Below are 22,208 nucleotides of genomic sequence, written 5' to 3' on the forward strand. Positions count from 1 at the left end.
GACATCGATCTTCCTCTTCTAAAAAGGACCGTGAGAGGGCATCAAGCTCAGTGCCTCCCACGAAGCGGTCAAGGGCATAGGACGTCATCCCCTCCGACCCCACCAATGCCTTCAGGCAGCCTCTACCGGTTCTGGTGGAGGGATTGGTTCCCCTCCAACCAGAAGGTCTCCCGATTCTGCCTGCTCCTCCTCAAGCCATGCTTTCTTCACAAGCATGGAGGAGCTCGAAAGGCATGTGTGGATGGCAGTTGGCAGGCATTACAGGGCCTCAAGCCTCCGGTTCCCTGGGTACCACCTCCTCTGCAAGAACCTGCTCACCGGTGCTCACACCGGTGCTGGAAAGGCTTGATATGCTGCTCGGTATGCTTCCTAAGCAGCTCGTGCCAGTGCCTCAAGCCCCTCAGAGGCCCCTGAGCGCACTGCTGCCATCGCCACCACCCCCTATACTGGTGAGCGACTCCTCGGAAAAGGACAGGCCATTGGGCTCGATGGTGGGCCGGAGGCTCGCAGTGACCTTCACTGTCCAGCTCTCCCCGGGCCCTCGGGGTTGATTCCACCAATTTCTTTGGTGCCCCCGATGCTGCTGGCACCATCGGATCCCTCTAGAATTTGAGCCCCTCCGATGCCCCCGGTGCCTCCATCAAGGCAAGGTCCCCGCATTCAGGTGAGCTTCCCCCCTCCTGCCTCCCTGGAGGTTCGCAGTGAGGGTGAGCCCCCTTACGATCCTGGGAAGGGGAAGCTTTTGTCTCTTCGCTGGATGAGTCAGAAGATTTACCTTCTGAACCATCCCTTCCAAAGGAACAGCGGCAATCCCTCTCAAAGGATCTCTCTTTTGCGGGGTTTGTCAAGGCCAAGGCCGATTCCGTCCCCTTTCAGCTGTTGGCGGAGCAGGACTCTAGACACAAAATGCTCAAGATCCTGCAGTTCATGAACGCACTGAAGGAAGTAGTGGCAGTGCCTGTTCATGACGTTTTCAAGGACCTGGTAACTCGCTTATGGGAGCATCTGATCTCAATGCTACCAGTCAACAGAAAGACGGACCGCAAAGTACCTGGTTCAACCCTACACTGGGTTTGACCACGACCAACTCCCACTCCAGTCGGTGGTGGTAGAGTCAGCCCTTAAGAAGGCTAAGAGGGTGCGCACCCATGTGTCAGCGCTACTGGGGCGTGAGCACAAAGCCCTAGATTCCTTGGGTCGGCGTGTATTCCAGAGTGCCATGCTCATTGCCCTCATAGCATATTATCAGCTCTACATAGGGTAGTATTCTCAAAACTTGTGGAAACAAGCTCAAGAATTCGGTGAGTGCCTACCTCAGCAGTATCACGAGGATTTCAGAATGTTGTTAAGCAAGGCCTCAAATGTGACAAACTCAAAGTCCGTGCGGCGTATGACGTGTTTTAAATGGCACAGCATGTTACGGGCATGTTACGTTCGTGGATCCTTGGGCCGGCTAGAGGAAGATGATGAAGCGGTGGGAAGGACCCACCGCGGAGTTGTAGCCGGGAGGCGGACTTGTAGAAGAGATCCAATGGAAGAAACATAGAAACATAGAAGTGACGGCAGAAGAAGACCAAACGGCCCATCCAGTCTGCCCAGCAAGCTTTCAGACCTAATTGTTTTCATACTTATCTGTTACTCTGACCGCTGAAGTCAGGGCCCTTATTGGTAACTTTTTGGTTCCAATTCCCTTCCACCCCCACCATTGATGTAGAGAGCAGTGCTGGAGCTGCATCTAAGTTAAGTATCTAGCTAATTGGTTTGGGATAGTAACCGCCGTAATAAGTAAGCTACTCCCACGCTTGTTTACCCTGCCTGTGCAATTCAGTCCTTGTTGGATGTCTGAATATAAATCCTCTTTACTTCATTCCCCCCTGCCGTTGAAGCAGTGAACTGTGCTGGATATGTATTCCAAGTGAAATATCAGGCTTAATTGATTCGGGGTAGTAACCGCTATAATAAGCAAGCTACACCATGCTTATTTGTTTACCCAGACTATGTATTTCATTCCTTGTTGGTTGTTGTCTGAATATAAATTGTCTTTTCTTCATTCTCCATTCTCCCTGCCGTTGAAGCAGAGAGCTATGTTGGATATGCATTGAAAGTGAAGTATCAGGCTTATTTAGTTTGGGGTAGTAACCGCTGTAACAAGCAAGCTACTACCCTGCTTTTTTGAGGATGCAAATCCTTTTTTCCACATTTCCTCTTGCCGTTGAAGCATAGAGCAATGTTGGAGTCGCAGGTAGTAGCTGTCATTCCCGCAAGCAAGCCATCCCCGAGCCTCTTCTCTTCATTCAGATCCTCTAGACTTTATGGATCCACAGTGTTTATCCCACGCCCCTTTGAAATCCTTCACAAGAAGCAGAGTTCCGATGACATCTTCACCACAGGAAGCCCGCGGTCCCCCCGGGAGGAGCCCGTGAGGACCTGAATCGCTTGGACCTAGGCGCAAAGAAGAAGTTGGAGCCGGGAGACCAACAGGATGTTCACCACACTGTAAGTCCATGGTCCCCCCGGGAGGAGCCCGTGAGGACCCGAGCCGCTTGGACTTAGGAGCGGTCTCCGAAGGACGAGGAGATAGAAGTACTGTAATACAGATGGGATGAAGAGAAGTCAGGCCAAGGGTCAGGGCAGGCGGCGGACAGCAGAAGCTAAGGACGAGCCAGAGTCAGGAACCAGGAAGACAGTCCGAATCGAAGTCAGCAGGCAAGCCGGGGTCAGAAGCCAGGAAGACGATCCAAAGTCGAAGTCAGAAGACAAGCCGGGGTCAGAAGCCAGGAAGACGCAGGAACAAGGACAGAACAGCAACTAAGCGACTCTGGAGAGTGGAACCCCGTTGCAAGGCAAGGGAGAAGACTGCCAAGCAAGTTTTTAAAAACTGGCAGTGTCTGACGTCACTTCAGGAGGTGGAGCTGTCCTTTCCCGCGCTGGTCCCTTGAAATTGTTGCGCCCCTGCGCGCGTGCGCCTAGGGGGGCGGGGCCAGGTGCCGAGCGTCGGCAGCATCTTGGTGAGAGAGGCCGCAGGAAGGGCCTAGTGAGGCCCGGATGTAACACTGCGGTCCCCGGAGCAGCGTGGGGTAAGTGAGGGGGCCGGCCGCGGACCTCCGCAGTCTGGATCACAACAGTACCTCCCCTCTTACGCCCCCTTCCTGGGCTTAGCAGGATGGTCCAAGTGAAACTGGCGAAGAAGGGTCTTAACCAAGATGTTAGAGGCTGGCTCCCAAATATTCTCTTCGGCAGCCATACCCTTCCCAGGAGAGAAGATACTCCCATCTTCTATGAAGGAACCGAACATCCAAGACTTCCTTCACCTGATAGATGACGTCTTGTTCAGCTGTCGGTTTAGAAGGCGATTGTCTATCTCAATTTTATCAAAGGTAGACCCATATTACCTCAGACTAATGGGTTCTGGATGTGGTGAGAATTGGCTCTGCCATGGAGTTTCATCAGTTTTCTGCAGATGCTTTTATGGTTTCCCCATGCAACTTGCAAGAAAAGAAAGCCACTGTACAAGACACTCTGCAGAGGTTACTCAGACTAAAGGCTGTAATCTTGATCCTGATGGGACAGAAATGTATGGGGTGTTATTCCATTTATTTTTCAGTACCCCCTTTACCCCCTTTTGGACATAAAGGGAGTCAAGTTCTTGCAGGTGACCCACTTCAGATCGGAAACTTTGCGTTCAATAATTTTAGCTGTACAGCAGGGAGAGTTTCTCACATCTTTTGATCTGATGGAAGCCTATTTACATATTCCCATACAGGAGGATCATCAGCACTTTCTGTGTTTTGCGATGCTCAGTTGGCACTACCAGTTTCAAGCATCGACATTATATTCAGGAGAATGGGAGCTGGCAGACGAGCCCTTTCAGCTCATTGTCTCAGTGGGGGTCACTGCTTTCTAGATTTGATGGCGAACCATGACAATACAAAGGTTCAATGGTTTTTCAGTTGAAAGAGGGACTCCAAAGCTCTTGGGATCGATGTCCTTAAAGTAGTCATAGCCGAAGACAGAGTTGCTTTATGTTTCCTCCATGGTCAATGATCAGCAGGTTACCGCAGAAGATAGCACGACATTCTGGATTAATTCTTCAGGGGGCTCTGGATTGTCCACGCAGACTGATTTGCATATCTCCAGCATCTGATAGTCAATCGTTGCGATTTACCAATTTGGAAGGATCTTCTACATCAGGGACCAATTCTTCACAAAAATCCGGATCAGTTTTGTCTTACGTGTTATGTTCTGTGTGTCTTGAACTAGTAGTGGGCCCTTGGGTTGTGGCGAGTGAAGACTCCGCCCATAGGGAGGAGCCCTGAGGGCCCTTACCACAACAGGCAAGGACTCAGCAGTGATGGACAGTGGAAGAAATAACTTTATTATACAGCAATGTAGATCCAAAAAACGAAGCAAAAGAGTCAGTACTGTAGCTGGTCAGTCCAGTAGTAATCCGCAGCGCGGAGTGGTCCGGTGAAAACCTTCTCTAGGCTTAGCTTGTGCTGGAAATCCCAGTAGTGGTCCGCAGCGCGGCATAGGCCGGAAGCCGCTGGTAAAGTTGCACAAGACGAGGGATCCGGTAGTGGCCTGCAAGCGGGGTAACCCGAGAATCCATGCCTCGAAGGTAGTGTACTCACATCGGTACTGTAGAGGCAGATGGAGAACAGGCACCGAGGATGACTGGAACAGGAACAGCCGGAGTCGTCTGAGAATGATGCAGGAACTCACTGAAACAGAGAGAGACAGAGAATGGCACTCCGAGGAGCGGATAACCCTGAGTGCGGCAAGGCCCCCGAGGAGCAGGTACCTAGGTCACCCAGAAGTCAGTGAGGCGAAGTTCCAGAGAGGTGGAACTAGCAGGATGAGATTCCTTGCTAACTCGTCTTCCAAGAAGTCAGCTGAGTTTAAGTATGGTAGGTGGATGACGTCATGCGGTGGGGACGACCCCAAGGTTCCCGCCATGACTCATTTAAGAAGGCAGGCGCGCACGAGCGTGCCTTAGGTAACCCTGGATGTAAGATGGCTGCTGGGAGTGCCCACGCCGTCCCAGGCATGCCATGAGGGTTGGCGTGTGGAAGCGGAGGCCGCCATTCTGCCCAGACTCGGAGCTGCATAGAAAAAGGAGGTGAGCAGCAAAGGTTGCAGCCGCCTGCGACCGAAGGGTGCAACATTACGGTTTTGTCCTAGTGAGGGCTCGGCTGTTGAAATGTGGTTATTCTTTGGTGGTACTGAATACCTTGTTATCGGCTTGAAAATTTTCTACTTCTTTGGCCTACATCAGAATCTGGATAATTTTTGAGAACTGGTGCTTGGAACACTCGTGTCACCCTCTTAAAGCAGTGTTGCTTTTAATCTTATATTTTTTGCAGGAAGGTGTTACGCTCCTGCCCACAAGAAGCGTGTGCAGACTCTTACCTTGTTACAGCCACAGCCATCCGGGCTGCTTCTGTCTCCCTGAATCAGCTGGGGCCGTTCCCACAGCTGCTGCCATGTGGTCTGCTTCTCTGCTGCTGTCTCTGCCTTTCCCCGACGTGCTGCTGCGATCCCGGGACCTTTAGCGAGCAGGCCGTCTCTCCCAGTGCCTGCTTTAGCCCGGGTCCTTGCCCAGCAGGGAAGCCGTCCCTGCCGGTGCCTGCAGTCTCTCACAGTTCCCTGCAGCCAGCACTTCTCTCTGCCGGTACCTAAAGCTCTCTACTCTCCCTGCAGTCTTACCTCTCCTCCTGGGGCGGTCCTCACGGCATGGAGCCGTTCCTGCAGTCAGCCCTTCCCCCGCAGCCAGCCTTGCCTCTCTCTGCTTCTGTCCGTGCAGCTGGGAGCTGCTCCAGTGACCTGCCTTCACCCAGCTCCAGTCCAGGGCTGCTCCGCGGCTTCCTTGGGCCCTCCACGTGGCTGAGGACGCCACCAGCTTCCAGCTCTTCTCTCCAGCCTCCTAGGGCGCGAGCGCGCGCTTCTCTACTGCTCTTCAAGGGCCAGCCAGGTGTGGCCCCCTGCTGACCCCTCCCTGGGCGTTGTCCACCTCAGCTCTACTAAAGGGCTCAGCTTTCATTGTGTCTTTGCCTTTGCAAGGAGTTGGTCACTCCTGAGTTCCTCGTTCCAGGAGATGCCTTGTATTCCAGCCTTCTGCAAGGTCCAGTGTTCCATGTTTACTGTTGAAGCTTCTTGTCAAGTTGTTCCAGTCCTGATGTCTGCCTGCCGTTCCAGTCTCAAGGTCTGTCTCTTGTTCCAGTCCTGATGTTCCTGATGTCCATGTTCCAGCCCAGAGGTGTGTCTCCTATTCCAGTGTATGTGTTCCAGTCCTGATGTTCCTGCTGTTCCTGATGTCCATGTTCCAGCCCAGAGGTGTGTCTCCTATTCCAGTATATGTGTTCCAGTCCTGATGTTCCTGATATCCTTGTTCCTGATCCTGATGCCTAACCTGCCTTGTGCTGCCAGGAGTGCAGCGTATTCTCGCCTTGTGCTGCCAGGAGTGCAGCGTATTCTCGCCTTGTGCTGCCAGGAGTGCAGCGAACCTGCTTCCTCTTTCCTGTGCTCTCCCGCTCTCTGCGTGGTCCGCGACCAGCCTTCCAGGGCTGAGTAGGGCTCGCATGGGACAGGGTGGTCCGCGACTCAGTCCCGCGGGTGGCCTGAGTAGGGCGCCCTGAGGGTCAGTGCCCATGTCTACCTTCAGCCCTCGTTCCTGCATCCACGTCTATGCATCCTGCACCTCGTTCCTGAGTCCACGTATTTGCCTGAGTCCACGTCTAAGGATCCTGCATCTGTGCCTGAGTCCACGTCTATGGATCCTGCACCTCGTCCTGAGTCCACGTCTATGCCTGAGTCTACGTCGTTCCTGAGTCTCGTCTGAATCCATGTTCCAGTCTTCACTGTCCTGGCCTCCATCTGGCCTGCCGCTTCGTGCCGTACCCTGCGGCAGGTCCGAAAGGGCTGGGAACGGTCGGAGGACTGTTCACAAGACCAACATTGCGTTGTTGGGTCTTCCGAAGCGCTCAGGTACAGAGGAGGGCCTGTCAGCCAGTCTTCACTCCAGCCCTGCTCCCGTCCAGCCCATGCTCGGGCATGCCACGCCTCCAGCGGCACTTCTTCAGAGCCCTCTGGGGTCGAGCCGTGGCCCAAGGACACACATCACCCAGGAGTGGGATCGCTCTCCTAGCGCTCCACAACAGAAGGTTTGGTTAAAGCGTTGTCTCTGAATACGCTCAAAGTGCTGGCAGCTGCCTTGGTCTGTTACAGAGGGCGTGTTCAGGGTAAATCTCTTCGCATCTGAATGTTTCTAGATTTTTGAGTGGTGTTAAACAAATTTGGCCTCCGTTGCATTTTCTGGTGCCGCAGTGGAATTTGAATCTGGTGTTATCCTTTTTGATGGGTTCCACCTCTTTGATGGGTTCCACCTCTTCCAGACAATGGATCATTTGTTTGTCCTGTATAGTGGGATTAAGAAAGGGGGAGCAGCTTCTCGGGCCACAATTGCACATTGGATTAAAGAGCTCATAACAGCGGCTTATGTGGCAGAGGATGAGCCTTTGCCCAGGCAAATTAGAGCACATTCAACTGGTCTGCAGGTCATATCCTGGGTAAATTAAAGTTGGTATCTCCATTGGAGGTTTGTAGAGCTGTGACATGGTCTTCCTTAAATACCTTTTCCAACCACTATCGTTTGGATATTCAGGCACAGGAGGACATATCTTTTGCAAGGGCAGTCCTTTTGAGAGCGTGAGCAGCCTCCCACCCCTTTGGGGAGTAGTTTTTGTTACATCCCACTTGTGTGGACTGGCCTGCCTAGACGATAAGAGAGGTGAAATTACTTCTTACCTGATAATTTCTTTTCCTTTAGGATAGGCAGGCCAGTTCATACTCCCACCCAGGGCTGCAGCTGTTCTTACTCTTATTCATCTTTTTTTGCTGCAGCAGGTATTGTAAACCATTAAATGCTCCTGATATTTGAAGTTTTCTGGGTAAATGACAGATTTGTACTTTGTGCTGTCTTCCGATCTCCTGGAAGTAAAAATAATTGGGGTTCAGGATATATTGATTCTTTCAATTTAAGTGTTGTTTAGTTATCCACAGTTGGCTTTTTCAGGAATACTGGCAGGCTGATGTAGGTGCAGGACTATATAAAGGAACAATGTCAGTGAGTCAGTGACCTCCATCTCCATCTGCTGGCAGGAATGCATAACCCACTTGTGTGGACTGGCTTGCCTATCCTAAAGGAAAGGAAATTATTAGATAAGGAGAATTTTCACCTTTTCTAAACCCACTGAATCATTTGCTGCTTCCTAACTGGTATAAGAGGTCATAGATTTAATTTTTTTAAACAAATATACCGTATTTTTCGCTCCATAAGATGCACTTTTTTTCCCCCAAAAGTGGGGAGAAAATGTCTGTGCGTCTTATGGAGCGAATGTAGCGTCTCTTCCTCTCGTGCGCCGTCCCCTTCCTCCTCCCCCCAACTCAGCTCAATCAGCATGGTGGCTCAGGTCAAATGCACACCGCCCCCATGACCCTCTGGTGCATCTGGACAGATGCGAGGGAGATGGCCCGCGCCAACCATGGGCCCCGATACTGTGTGTCGTCCTCCGCCAGTGGAGCTCGAGCTCCCTGCCAGTCTGCTGCTCCTGGGGCGCACCCCGCTGCAAGGGCCGGCGCGGCACAGACCCAGACATCAGCCTCCCGAACCACATGGGCTACGGAGGCCCCTCCAGTTCAGACGGCTGGCATTTGACCTGCGCTGGCCTTCGCAGCAAGATGCACTCCGGGAACAGCAGACCGGCACGGAGCTGTTTGAACTGGAGCACGCGGTTCTAACAATTGATATCTGACCTGCGCCACGCCAATCTTCGCAGTGAGATGCACCCCGGGAACTGCGGACCAGCGGGGAGCTCAGGCTCTGCCGGCGGAGGGCGATACATGGCAACGGGGTTTGTGTTGGTGCAGGCCATTTCCTTCTCATTTGCTTGGATGTATTGGAGGGTCATGGGGGTGGTATACTGCCTGGGATGGAGAATACATGACACAGACTTTGCTTTTTTGGTTCTTTGTGTGTTTCAGTGATTTCTGATAAAATGTTTCTTGCATATGAAGCAATGTGGCTTTTCAGAACTGATTAGCAGTTTGACAGCTGAAATTAATGAAAAGCAAATAGAATTACTGCCTGTGCTGATTAAGTGGCTACCTGTTGAAATATTAGGAGCAAATTGCTCTTCTAATCAATATAATATAGCCCTGACTATTTATTATTGAACTTTGGAGCAGTCATGAAAGTTTAAAATAACTGGTGTGAGAGAGCTGTGTGTATGAGGGAGAGTCTGAGTGTGTGATTGTCTGTGGGTATGTGTATATGTGAGGGAGAGCCAGTGAGTTGAGTGGGGGAGAGAGCTAGTGAGTGTGAAAGAGCCTATGTATGTATGTGAGGGAGAGAAAACCAGTGAGTGTGAGTACTTCTGTGGATGTTCTCTGCCTTACTATAAAAACCAAAACCCAAAAAATATCCCACAGACAGCCACCAGGGGGGAGCTCGTATAGAGCCCCTCATGGGGACAGAATTTTTTTTTCTTATTTTCCTCCTCTAAATCCTAGGTGCGTCTTATGGTCAGGTGCATCTTATAGTGTGAAAAATACGGTACATATTTCTTACAGTAAGTTATAAAGATTGGAGGAGGGTGGTTAAAGACCTTTAAGTTATGATTTTGGAGATTCTTTTTATGTTGGGTTGCATTATTAAAATAATCTCATTTGGTTTAGGTTCTTGATGTGGCTGGGCATTTTGTCAGGTTGATACTAGAAATGTGACCTGATGAAGATCTTTGTCCACGCTGTGATATGTTATGTGCAGCCATTTCTGGATGTCATAATTGTTTATCTTTCTATGTGGAATGATGCTGTCTCACTGCCCTTGCCGTTGTTTTTACTTGGAAATCATAATAAAACTATTTCAAAAACGAGAGCCACAATTTCCTTCAGAAAAAGTGGCACTGTCTGTTAAAAGTCTGCTATCTGTCCCAGAAATATTCCAATGTGAGGCAGAGATAAATAGAAATGGTCTGAGAGCGCCAGGATGTGAATAAAAGATGTATATGTGGGTGGGTAGATAACTTTTGGTTGGCCAATTCATGGGCTAGAAGAATGTTTGAGTGTCTCTGACTCCACCACTTGAGCACCCCAAATATATTTTCTTTGGATCATGCCAAATATTTTTAGGACTTCCCCAAGTGTCTCTCAAATATCCCCTCTTGCAACAGGTACCAGTAGGGAAAACCCATATATCTAGAGAGATTTACCCGCCAAAGCTGAAAAAATCAGGGGAGACTCGCACCCCTCTTGAATTAGCCCCAGGTTTCTTACTCAGAAGTTGGTGCTTATAGATTTTATTGGAATCAATAACAGCATTTCAAAGAAAAAGGTTTTAAGACAGAAGTTTTCTGCTGATATCTTGCTGAATAAATGCTTAACATCCTGGCTACTGAGTGTTTTATTGTCATTTCTCTTTATCGTTGATAATTTGACATTAAATCTCTTTACAGGCATAGGGAGGCCCGTTTAGAATTAGAGACCTGGGGATTACACCTTGAAACTCAAGTGGCCCTTACTGGCCGGGTTATTCCACCAGAAAAAATCCAAATGCTGGACCAGATCGTAAGTGTACACAATCTAGAGTCCTACTCCGACTATCACTGCTTATAATACAGAAGGGAAATCAGTGCCTGAAAAGTCAATTAATCCAATCAGATTGGTATATTTGGCTTTTGTAGAGTGGATCTACACAGGAGATGTGTAGTGTTTATGATAATTTGAAAGAGTATTTTTGTATTTCACAGCTTAATTTTGGAAGATTGTTATACCATATTTTTTGTACAATTTCAGATAATGAAACTGAATAATTAATAATGGTCAGGAATAGTCCCTAATGACGAGACTTGGTTGGTTAAAACTAGGTCCCATATCATCGTAAGTTTACATAACTTATGTTAGTCATGGTCACATTACAAAACATTTTTGCTAGAGATTTCACGAAGAATAAAATTTTTATGAACTTATGAATAAACAAAAATAAAGATGAGGCATTTAATATAATATATTTGGATTTTTAAAAGTCATTTGTCAAAATCCCTCATGAGAGGAAATTAAAAAGCAGTGTCTTATTGTGAATTGGTAACTGGATAAAAGATAGGAAACAGTTAGACAAAATGATCAGTTCTCCAAATGGATAAAAGTCAATAGTGCCCTACAGATCTACACTGTGATAGATTTTTCTCTCCTTGTCTGGAACCAATTCTAGGCCAATCTGCTTATTCAAAGTCAGAACAGTGTATGGTGCAGCAGAGATCCTCAAGTCTCCAGGAAAAACACTGTGAAGCAGAGCTTTTCTGTGGAAGCATGCAAGGATTCTTTACTTGGGAAACTGGGATAGAAAACAATAAATATTATGAGGCCGATATTTAGCACTACTTAGCTGGATAAGTAGCGATTTATCTGGTTAAGTGGCAGCCGCTGAATATTTGTCTATGTTCGGTGGCTGCCACTTAGCCAGCTAAGTATTTATCTGGCAAAGTAAATAGCTGGATGTCTTCAGGGCGGGCAATGGGTGGATCAGAGCAGGGCTACTTATTAGGTTATTGTAACAGGATAAATTCCAACATTCAGACCTATCTGGTTAAATTAAATTACGTTAACAAGATAAGTTAGACCTGCCATAGTTGGATTTAACTTATCTGGCTAAGTAGCAATTTTTTATGGGATATTCAGCAGTATAGCCATGCTGCTAAATATCCCATGTTGTGCTCAATCATCTATGGCATTTGTTGTCAGAGGATGTTCTCAAGTTGACCAGCATAGCTGGATTTAAGTGGTTTGGACAAGTTCCTGGATGAAAAGTACATTAATAATTATTAGCCAGATGAACTTGGGAAAGCCATCACTTATCCCTGGGAGTGAGCAACAAGAAATAGATCCATTTTTTAGAATCAGCCAAGTATTTGAGACTGGAACTTGTCATTGACAGAGACAGGATGCTGGTCTGAACCAGTATTGCATATCTTATGTTCTTAACGCCCGATGCTGGCCCCAGGGTAATATTTATTTATTTATGTTATATAGTGCCAAAGCCCTAGGTGGCATACAATAGAATAAACAAAAAATAAACATCATAAGTCAAAATTAGAAATGAAATGTAAGGAATGAATCAAACTTCAAGAAGGATGCGCTTGACGGTGTACACTTGTATTCCGTGGACAAGCAAGATAGTAGTCCTCACACATGGGTGACATCTGTTATGACCACGACGTAGGTTGTGGACCCTTGGCCTGAGCTGGAATTGTCACCACCTGGGCGGAAGACCCACTGCAGGTTCCCATCGTCAGGAGGCAAGGCTGATGGACGGCAGGGGCCAAAGATAGAAGCGTCACCAATACCAACTCCATTCCCCGCAAGTTGAGCCCTTGGGTTCCGGGGCGCCAGTTGAACTTAGGTGGGCCCCTGTGATGAAGCTCTGACGAGACATTCCGAAGTCTTAGGCTGGCAGCGAGCATGAGGCGTGTGGTACGATCTGAAGTCCAGGGCAGGCAGCAAACAAGAGGCATGTATTCCGATCCGAAGTCCAGGGCAGGCAGCAAACAAGAGAAGTGAGGTCTGGTCCGAAGTCAAAGTCAGGAAGATCCATCTGAGGGACAATCAGAAGGAGCTGGAACAGGACTGGGAGACAGGAGCAGGTACAAGGAAGACAGGAACTGGAACATGGGACACAGGAATGGGAACTCAGGAAGCAGGAACAGGCACAGCACTAGTAATGAAGCCAAGCAGATCTGTAGCCAAGTCGATGTGTGGCCGGGGAAGCTTCCTTAAATAGGCGGTGAGTCCTGACATCAGCTAGGGGCTGGGTTTGGTTTTCCCACTGCAGCCCCTTTAAGAGGCGGGTTTTTGGCATGCGAGCAAGCTAGGGGACGCCCCGAGGAATTGGGACCGGCAGCGTCTGAGCTCCGCGCGGGTGCAGGATGGCCCGGGGAGTGGCGGCACGGATCCTTGGGGAGGCCCGAACTGGCGGACTGTGGGTAAGGGGAGGTGCCCCGCGGCCTGTTAGTGCCAGTGGCACTAACAGTACCCCCCTTCTAGGCCCCCTCCCAGGAGGTCTAGGCTTCAGAGGATGAATGGCATGGAATTGTGCAATGAGATCCTTGTCCAGGATATTGGACGACGGTTCCCAGGAGTTTTCTTTGGGCCCGAAGCCCTTCCAGGAGAGGAGGTATTCCCAGCGTCGCCCTCATCTCCTAACATCCAGGACATCATGGACTTGATACGTGAGGTCCTCGGAAGCCAGGGGTTGAGGTTCTGGCGGTTTCCTAGAAGGCCAGGACAACACCAAGGGCTTTAGGAGGGGTACATGAAAGGAATTATGAACTTTGAGACCCGATGGTAACCGGCTCTGATAGGAGACCGAGCCCAGGCGGCATAATACTACAAAGTGTCCAATGTAGTGAGGGGGCTAAGCGCATGGAAGGGAGCTTCAGTCGGATGTAGCGCGTGCTAAGCCACACTTTTTCACCTGGTTTGAATTGTGGGCTAGGCCTATGATGGGCATCTGAGAATCTTTTAGAGGTCTGTCCTGCCTTGCACAGTAGTTGTCGAGTGAGGATCTGGAGTTGATAAAGTTCCAGTTAACTGAGCCATGGGTGAGGGCATTGCTATGGGCAAAGTGTTATTATTTGTGATAATTGTGGGTGGATCCTTGGGCCAGTGGCAGGTGACTATGCCCCCGGGGGAAGATCCCGAGAGGGGCCACCGGTCAGGCTCAGAGTTGGGAGACAGACACACACTAGATCTTTTATTAAACTGCCACCTCTGGTGGACCACCAGAGGTGGCAGTAGTGAGCTGGAAGAGCCCGGCTGGGCTGTTGTCCCTCAGGCACTGGAACAGCCATCCCAGGATGGCTGAGTGCTGTTGTAGGCAGTGGTGACTTCCTGGCAGAAGTTGTATTTGGTAGCAGATCCAAGAACATGGGCCCTCGAGGAGCGAGTACCGGTTCCAGACTGCGACCTGAAAAGCAAGAGAGAGAGCGAGGCCCCCGAGAGTACCCCTGGTAAAGTCTGAGGAGGCAGAGTAGCAAGGTATGCAGAGAGCGAATTCCATCCGCAGCGATACCTGGAGGAATCCCCTTGCTAACTCGAATAGCTAGCAAAAACGAAGACCTTAAGTATCCGATGAGGATGACGTCATCTCAGGGGGACATCCCTGAGGTTCGTGCCACAGCTGGTACTTGAGTCGGGGCCGTGCACGCGCCCTTAGGCTTCAGGAGAACATGGAGGAAGGCAGCATCTAGCCGGTTCGGGAATGCCGTAGGAGATCGGCAAGATGACGCCGCAGCAGCCAAACTTCCATCAACTAAAGAGGGAGTCGCAAAAGAGATAAGGTGGGCGGAGTGGAGACGTCGGGCAGCGATGGTCGCAACAGTACCCCCCTTCAAAGGGCGATCTCTTCGGGTACCAGGCTTGGCTTTGGAAGGATGCGCGATGTGGAACTGACGAAGCATCTCTTTGTCAAGGATATTGGTCTGAGGCTCCCAAGAGTTTTCTTCGGGGCCGAAACCTTCTCAGGAGAGAAGATATTCAAAAGTATTGCCTCTTTTTCGAACATCCAGAATCTCTTTGACTTTGAACTCTAAGTTGTCTTCTGCATTGATGACAGGTGGATCCTAAGATTTGGAAGAAAATTCGCTGAGTATGAGCGGTTTCAGAAGTGAAACGTGGAAAGCATTATGGATGTGGAGACCAGGTGGTAGCTTCAGACGGTAGGTGACTTTGCCAATACGTTGAAGGACTGGGAATGGTCCCACGTAGCGAGGAGCAAACCGAGAGGAGGGTAGTTTAAGTCTGAGGTGCTTGGTTGAAAACCAGACCTTGTCCCCTGGCTTGAAGACTGGAGTTTGCGAATGGTGCGCATCGTAGTACTTCTTAGCATGGTCACTCGCTTTGATTAGCATGTCCTTTGTCTGAACCCACAGATTATGGATATCATCAGCAGTGGATTGAGCTGCTGGGGATGTCACTTCAAAAGGTGACAATCCAGTAGATGTTGCTGGATGAGAGTTGAAGGCGAATTCAGCCCATGGAAGCAATTTGGCCCAGTTATTCTGTCGGGACGTGACATAAGCTCGAATAAACTGCTTCATTGTTTGATTCATCTGTTCCGTTTGGCCATTCGACTGTGGATGATAGGCTGAGGTGTAGTCTAGAGAGATGTCAAACAATTTGCACAAGGCCCTCCAGAATCGTGCCGTGAATTGGGACCCACGGTCGGATACGATGTGAGAAGGTAGTCCATGGAGGCGGAATATGTGAGTTATGAAGAGCTTTGCAAGCTCCAAGGCTGAAGGTATGCCAGGGAGCGCCACGAAGTGTGCCATCTTGTTAAATCGATCCACTGTCACCCAGATGGTGTTCATTCCTCCGGAAGTGGGTAAATCGACTACAAAGTCAGTAGTGATGTGCGACCAGGGCCGATCCGAAACTGGCAGTGGTTGCATCTGACCCCATGGTTGTCCAGAAGCGGGATTGTTCTTGGCACAATTGGTGCAGGATGCCACGTAGGAATAGGTATCCTTTTTGATAGTAGGCCACCAATATAGTTTCTGTATCTTGAGCAGGGTACGGCATTGGCCAGGATGGCCAGCCAGCTTGGGATTGTGTGCCCAAAAGAGCACTTTCTTCCTGAGACTTTTAGGAACGATTGTTTTACCAGCGGGTAAAGACTGGGTGGGTGCCAAGACTATCTTCTTCGGGTCAGTTATGTGCTGTGGCTCATCAGGCACATCCTCCGAGTGAAAAAGAGTGTGACAGAGCATCTGCTCTGGTGTTTCTATCTCCAGGGCAGAACTTCAACACAAAATTTGAAATGATTAAAAAATAAGGACCATCTGGCTTGTCTGTAATTCAGACGTTGTGCGTGGCGGAGATACTCTAGATTTTTATGATCCGTGAATACGGTTATTTGATGTTGAGCACCTTCGAGCCAAGGCCGCCATTCCTCGAATGCAAGCTTTATTGCCAAGAGCTCTTTATCGCCGATCCCATAGTTTTTTTCGGCTGCAGAAAATCTTCGTGAGAAGAAGGAACAGGAACGTAAGGCTTTCGAGTCTCCTGTTTGGCTCAACACAGCCCCTACACCCACATCTGAAGCATCATCTTCGACGATAAAGGGCTTGTTGGGGTCTGGATGCCGCAAGCACGGTTCTGTGGAGAAGGCAGTCTTCAATTTCTCGAACGCGGAAATGGCCTCCGCTGACCATTTTGAAGCGTTGGCATCCTTGCAAGTCATCACAGTCAAGGGTATGGTTAAAGAAGAATAGTTCTGTATAATTTGGCGTGTAACACTCGCTATGTGCGGGACTGGCTCTCCTCCACATCCACTTATACACCACTTGCACACCTTTTGGAGTGGTATGGGGTGCATTCGCTAAATCCCCTATTGCAAATAGACACCCACCTACTACCCATCCATCTTAAGGCTCATGAATTCCTGCGTACCTGCAGACGGACCTGGTTAGCGCTTTGTAACAGCGGGCATGTGCCCACCCATCTGACGTCCTTGCTCCAGATAACTGGGCACGCTTTGTTCCCTCCAGGACAAGAAACGGCAGCTTTTTTTAGATGGCAAAAAGTAGGACTTACTTATATTTATGATATGTATGATGCCACGACGGGATCTCTTCTTTCTTTTGGCACACTACAACAAAGATATAATTTACCTACTACAGATTCCTTTGCATATTGCCAATTGGTGCATTTTATAATGGCCATGAAACCGAGATTGCAGGACACTCCGCATACTCGGAAGATCCGCGACATGATTCACATTAGTAGTATGAGAAAGCCATCCCTTTCCTTTTTTTATAAAGAAATCCAGACATGGGATACCACTTCACAATTGCTCCCTGTTTACACCAAATGGGTTGCCTGGACACTTTTTTCATTAACGCTAGCAGAATTTACACAGTGCTTTAAAGACTTATATGTTATTACAGAGAATGTAGTCTTACGCGAAGTCCAATATAAGTTTCTTTGGCAGTATTATATTACCCCTACTCGAGCAGCTCAAATGAAGATTGCTGCCTCAGCAGCCTGTCCCAAATGTGCGTCACAAGACAGTCATTATTATCATTGCTTCTGGGACTGTGGGGAAATCATACAATTATGGCGGAAGATAAAGCGATTCTGTTCTGTATTACTCCATGTGGTGTTACCTTTAGACCCTAGCCTGTGGCTATTTGGGGTTCAGTCCTCGCCATACTTGCATTTATCCCTGTCCCAGACCCTATTCATTCGAAAAGCTGGAGTGCTGGGGAAACAAATCATATTAACCCACTGGTTGGCTTCTCAAAGTCCCCCATTTGAACATTGGTTTAGTAAAATGGTAAGACTGTGTGCCTTAGAGTACTCTATGCTGGATCCAGCTGTCTCACATCAGCGGATAGGTACCTCTCAAATATGGGCGGGATTTACAGCATATCTAACCCCTGCTACTGGGCTTGTCTGTGATCCTTGGAATGAGACTACACATCGTCTGTCATCTGCAGACCCTTCTGATGATGGTAGCAGATCAACATAAGAACAAGTACAATTTGGACTTTTAATGTTTTATGAATGCCGACTTCGACAACTCACGAATGTTGGGCAACCGGGGAGGGTGGGAGAGGGGAGGGGGGTATTTCTTTTCTCAAAAAAAAAAAAAACAAATATTGTTAACCTGGATATATATGCTGTTATGTTTGTTACTGTTTATATATAAATAAAGTTTCAAAAAAAAAAAAAAAAAGAAGAATAGTTCTTTATAAAGCTTCGATAATAGTTGGTGAACCCCCAGGAATCTCCTTAGTCTTCAGGCTGGTAGGTTGGGACCAATTCTTCAAGTTTATGAGGGTCCATTTGGAAGCCTTCTTTCGACACTATGTAGCCTAGAAAAGGCACTGCATCTTTGTGAAATTCACACTTAGAGAGTTTGGCGTACAGCCGGTTTTCACGAAGACGGTGGAGTACTTGCTTGACATCTGCAATGTAGGTGTCCAAATCCTGGGAGAAGATTAATATGTCGTCAGGGTAGACCACAACATTCTTGTACAGCAGATCCCGCAAGATGTCGTTCATCATATTTTGGAAAATGGCGGGTGCATTGCACAGCCCGAACGGCATTACTAGATACTCGAAGTGGCCGTCTCGCATGTTGAAGGCCATTTTCCATTCATCGCCGCTCCGAATGCGAATGAGGTTGTAGGCCCCCTTCAGGTCGAGCTTTGAAAATATCTTGACCCCTTGCAGCCGGTCAGACAGCTCCGAGATTAATGGCAAGGGGTAACGGTCTTTGATCGTAATTTCATTTAGACCTCGGTAATCGATACATGGACGAGGGGTACCATCCTTCTTCCCCACAAAGAAAAAGCCTGCGCCGGCTGGCGACTTTGATGATCTGATAAAGCCCTTCTGGAGATTTTCTTCAATGTATTCCGACATTGCTTTATTTTCAATGGCTGAGAGAGGGTACACCCGTCCTTTCGGTGGCTCAGCATTGGGCTTCAGTCTTATGGCACAGTCATAGGGCCTATGTGGAGGAAGAATATCAGCCGCTTCTTTGGAAAATACATCCCTGAAGGATGCATATTGGGGCGGCAGTCCTGGCATCACTGGAGTCGTAGGCATGCAAATGATAGGCGAGATTTCTTTAAGGCACCTCCTGTGACATTCTGGACCCCAGCGGGAGAGATCCAAGGATGCCCAGTCAAATTGGGGTTGGTGCACTTGCAACCAGGGTAACCCCAGGACGATAGGGTGCATGGCCCTTTTCAGTACAAAGAAGGAGAGCGATTCCATATGGAGAGCTCCGGTGCGGAGAGTAACTGGTACAGTTTGGCAAGTCACGTCGCCCGGTAAGGGCTCTCCATGAATGGAGGATAACAATAGTGGATCTTTCAACTTGATGAGGGGAATCCTCAAGTATTCCACTAGACGTCTGAGAATGAAGTTGCCTCCTGCCCCTGAATCCACCAGGGCAGGAGTCTGAACCGTGACTGGTCCGTAGGTCAAGGAGACTGGGAGAGAGAGCGGTGGAGAGGGCGTAGTGAGGCCTAAGAACAGTCCTCCGGCAGGACTTAGGTCCGTCCGTTTTCCGGTCGAATGGAGCATGTAGAGACATCTTGGCCAGGCTGACCACAGTACATGCAAAGGCCGCGCCTCTTCCGAAGTCTTCTCTCTTTGGAAGTCAAACGTCCATGACCAAGTTGCATCGGTTCATCTTTATCAGCAGCAGGGATTACTGGAACCATCCGAGGTGCAGGTATAGCACTAGCCTGTTTCAACCCAGGTAACACCTTAGGCCGGAGTTCCTTCACCTTGTCCCAAAGGAGTTCCTTCACCTTGTCCCAAAGCAGCCAGCTCGTCCTTTAAACGGTTATCCAGGCCTCTGAAAAAGAGAGTCTTGAGACATTTGGGGTCCCAGCAGAGTTCCGCCGCAAGAGTTTTAAACTCTGACAAATATAGCCAATGATCTGTTGCCTTGCTTCAATTCAACCAAAGCAGAACCAGCGACAGAAGTTCGAGCAGGGTCATCAAAAACGGATTTAAATAAGTCCATAAATCCTTCTATGTCCTGCAAAATGGGGTCCTTGCGTTCCCACAAGGTAGATGCCCAAGACAAAGCCCTACCATCCAGGTATGAAAGGATGTAGGTAGTCTTGGAGAGAGCCGTAGGAAATACAGATGGCTGTAAGGCAAAATGCATGCAGCACTGGTTTAAAAAACCCCGAATCTTCTGGATTTCTCCAAAAAAACGAGTTGGATCCGCCAGTAGTACAGCAGTCTTTAAAGTTACCTTCTGTAACTGACCTTCATGGCTGGAAGCTGTGCCTTGAACCTTCTGTGTGTGTGTAGCTGATGGAACGCTGAAGTAAGTTTCTCCAAGGCGTGTTGCTGCTCCGAAATGCACAGGGCCAGGCCCGGTATGGTCTGTAAGGCATTGAGCTGTGCCGGATCCATGGAGTTAGCAATCTGTTATTATTTGTGATAATTGTGGGTGGATCTTTGGGCTGGTAGCAGATGACCACGCCCCCGGGGGAAGATCCCGAGAGGGGCCACCGGTCAGGCTCAGAGTTTAGAGACAGACACACACTAGATCTTTTATTAAACTGTATAGTGGACCACCAGAGGTGGCAGTAGTGAGCTGGAAGAGCCCGGCTGGGCTGTAGTCCCTCAGGCACTGGAACAGCGATCCAAGGATGGCTGAGTGGTGTTGTAGGCAGCGGTGACTTCCTGGCAGAAGTTGTATTCGGTAGCAGGTCCGGGAACATGGGCCCTCGAGGAGCGAGTACCGGTTCCAGACTGTGACCTGAAAAGCAAGAGAGAGAGCGAGGCCCCCGAGGAGCGGCTACCCCTGGTAAAGTCTGAGGAGGCAGAGTAGCAAGGTATGCAGAGAGCGAATCCCATCCACAGCGATACCTGGAGGAATCCCCTTGCTAACTCGAATAGCTAGCAAAAATGAAGACCTTAAGTATCCGGTGAGGTTGACGTCATCTCAGGGGGACACCCCTGAGGTTCGCGCGCATCCTTAGGCTTCAGGAGAACATGGCGGAAGGCAGCGACTAGCCAGTCCATGGACGCCGGAGGAGGTCGGCAAGATGCCGCCGCAGCAGCCAAACTTCCATCATCCAAAGAGGGAGTCGCAAAAGAGGTAAGGTGGGTGGAGTGGAGACGTCGGGCAGCGACGGTCGCAACACAAAGGTAGGGGCGGAAGAGGCTGTTTGCCGTAGAGTAGCTGGAACGAGGATGACCCGGAGGTGGGCAATGGATGTGAGTTGAGAGCGAACTCCGCCCAAGGAAGCAGTTCGGCCCAGTCGCCTTGCTTGACATTCACATGTGATCTCAGGAATTGTGTGAGAGTTCGATTCGTTCTTTCAGCCAACCTGTTGGATTGCGGGTGTTAGGCAGTGATGAATTCGAGAGTAATGTCGAATTTCCTGCATAGAGACCTCCAATATTTAGCAGTAAACTGAGACCCTCGATCTGAAAGAATGTACTTGGGAAGGCCATGAAGCCGGAAGACATGGTGAACGAAAAGCTGAGGTAGCTGAGGAGCAGATGGAAGGGTAGGCAGTGCGACAAAATGTGCCATTTTGGAAAATCGGTCCACTATCACCCAGATAGTGGTGTTACCTTTAGACAGAGAGAGATCGACGATAAAGTCAGTTGAGACATGGGTCCAGGGTTCATTAGGGGGCAGGCAGTGGGTGAAGCAGTCCCTACGGTCGACCAGTAGGGTTCTTCTGTCGTGCGCAAGTGTGGCAGGATTCGACGTAGGTTCGGACGTCCTTTTTCATGGTAGACCATCAGTAGTATCTCTGGAGGAGCGCCAGAGTCCGCGATTGACCAGGATGTCCGGCAATACGTGAGTCGTGGGTCCAGTGGAGGACTTTGTTCCAGAGACTGAGAGGTACCGCGGTCTTCCCTGGTGGGACAGGAGTTGTGGTGGCAAATTCTAGTGGGCTTGATGATATGTTGAGGGGGTTCAGGTTGGTCTTCGACATTGAATGATCGAGAAAGTGTGTCTGCTCGCAGGTTTTTACAAGCGGGTCTATAGCAGAGCACGAAATCGAACTATGTGAAGAAAAGTGCCAAACGTGCTTGCCGCGGGTTAAGGCGTTGAGCTCAATGTAAATATTCCAAATTTCTATGGTCTGTGTAAACGGAAATTTGGCGCCTTTCCTCAAAGGCCATTTTGATGGCTAGCAACTCCTTGTCGCCGATGGTATAATTCCGTTTTGCTGGGGAGAACCGTTGCGAGAAGAATGAGCATGGGTGAAGGGTATTGGTAATGGAGTACTGACTTAGGATGGCTTCTACCCCTTCGGAGGAGGCATCAACTTCAATAATGAAAGGCCACCTGGGGTCGGGATGGCAGAGGCAAGGTTCACGGAGGAATGCAGCTTTTAGGTTGAGGAAGGCCGTAACCACTTCAGGAGACCTCTGTTTGGGGTTGGCTCCTTTATGCGGTGAGCGGGGCCGCCAAGGTGGAGTAGTTATGGATAAAGGATCTGTAGTAATTAGCAAATCCTAAAAACCTTTGTAGCGGGCGTAGACCTGTAGGCTGAGGCCAATCTTGGATAGCTTTGAGCTTCTCAGGATCAATGTGGAACCATTGACTGGACACCACGTATCCCAGGAAGGGCACTGTCCTCTTTTCAAACAAG

General features: G+C 49.3%; 1 protein-coding gene across 3 annotated transcripts in view; it reads left to right on the forward strand.

Moving 5' to 3' along the window:
- Nucleotides 1–22,208, forward strand: part of PIWIL4 (piwi like RNA-mediated gene silencing 4) — a 379,756-nt gene that overhangs the window by 175,724 nt on the left and 181,824 nt on the right. For 2 of the 3 annotated variants that reach the window (XM_029602363.1, XM_029602364.1), the window contains exon 12: nucleotides 10,512–10,623. The exons of the other annotated variant lie outside the window; for it this stretch is intronic. In XM_029602363.1, the coding sequence (XP_029458223.1) occupies nucleotides 10,512–10,623 (112 nt within the window). The remainder of the gene's footprint in view (nucleotides 1–10,511; nucleotides 10,624–22,208) is intronic. 3 annotated transcript variants of the gene reach the window in all.

Source organism: Rhinatrema bivittatum, chromosome 5 (genome assembly GCF_901001135.1).
Source record: "Rhinatrema bivittatum chromosome 5, aRhiBiv1.1, whole genome shotgun sequence".
Classification (NCBI taxonomy): Eukaryota; Metazoa; Chordata; class Amphibia; order Gymnophiona; family Rhinatrematidae; genus Rhinatrema; species Rhinatrema bivittatum.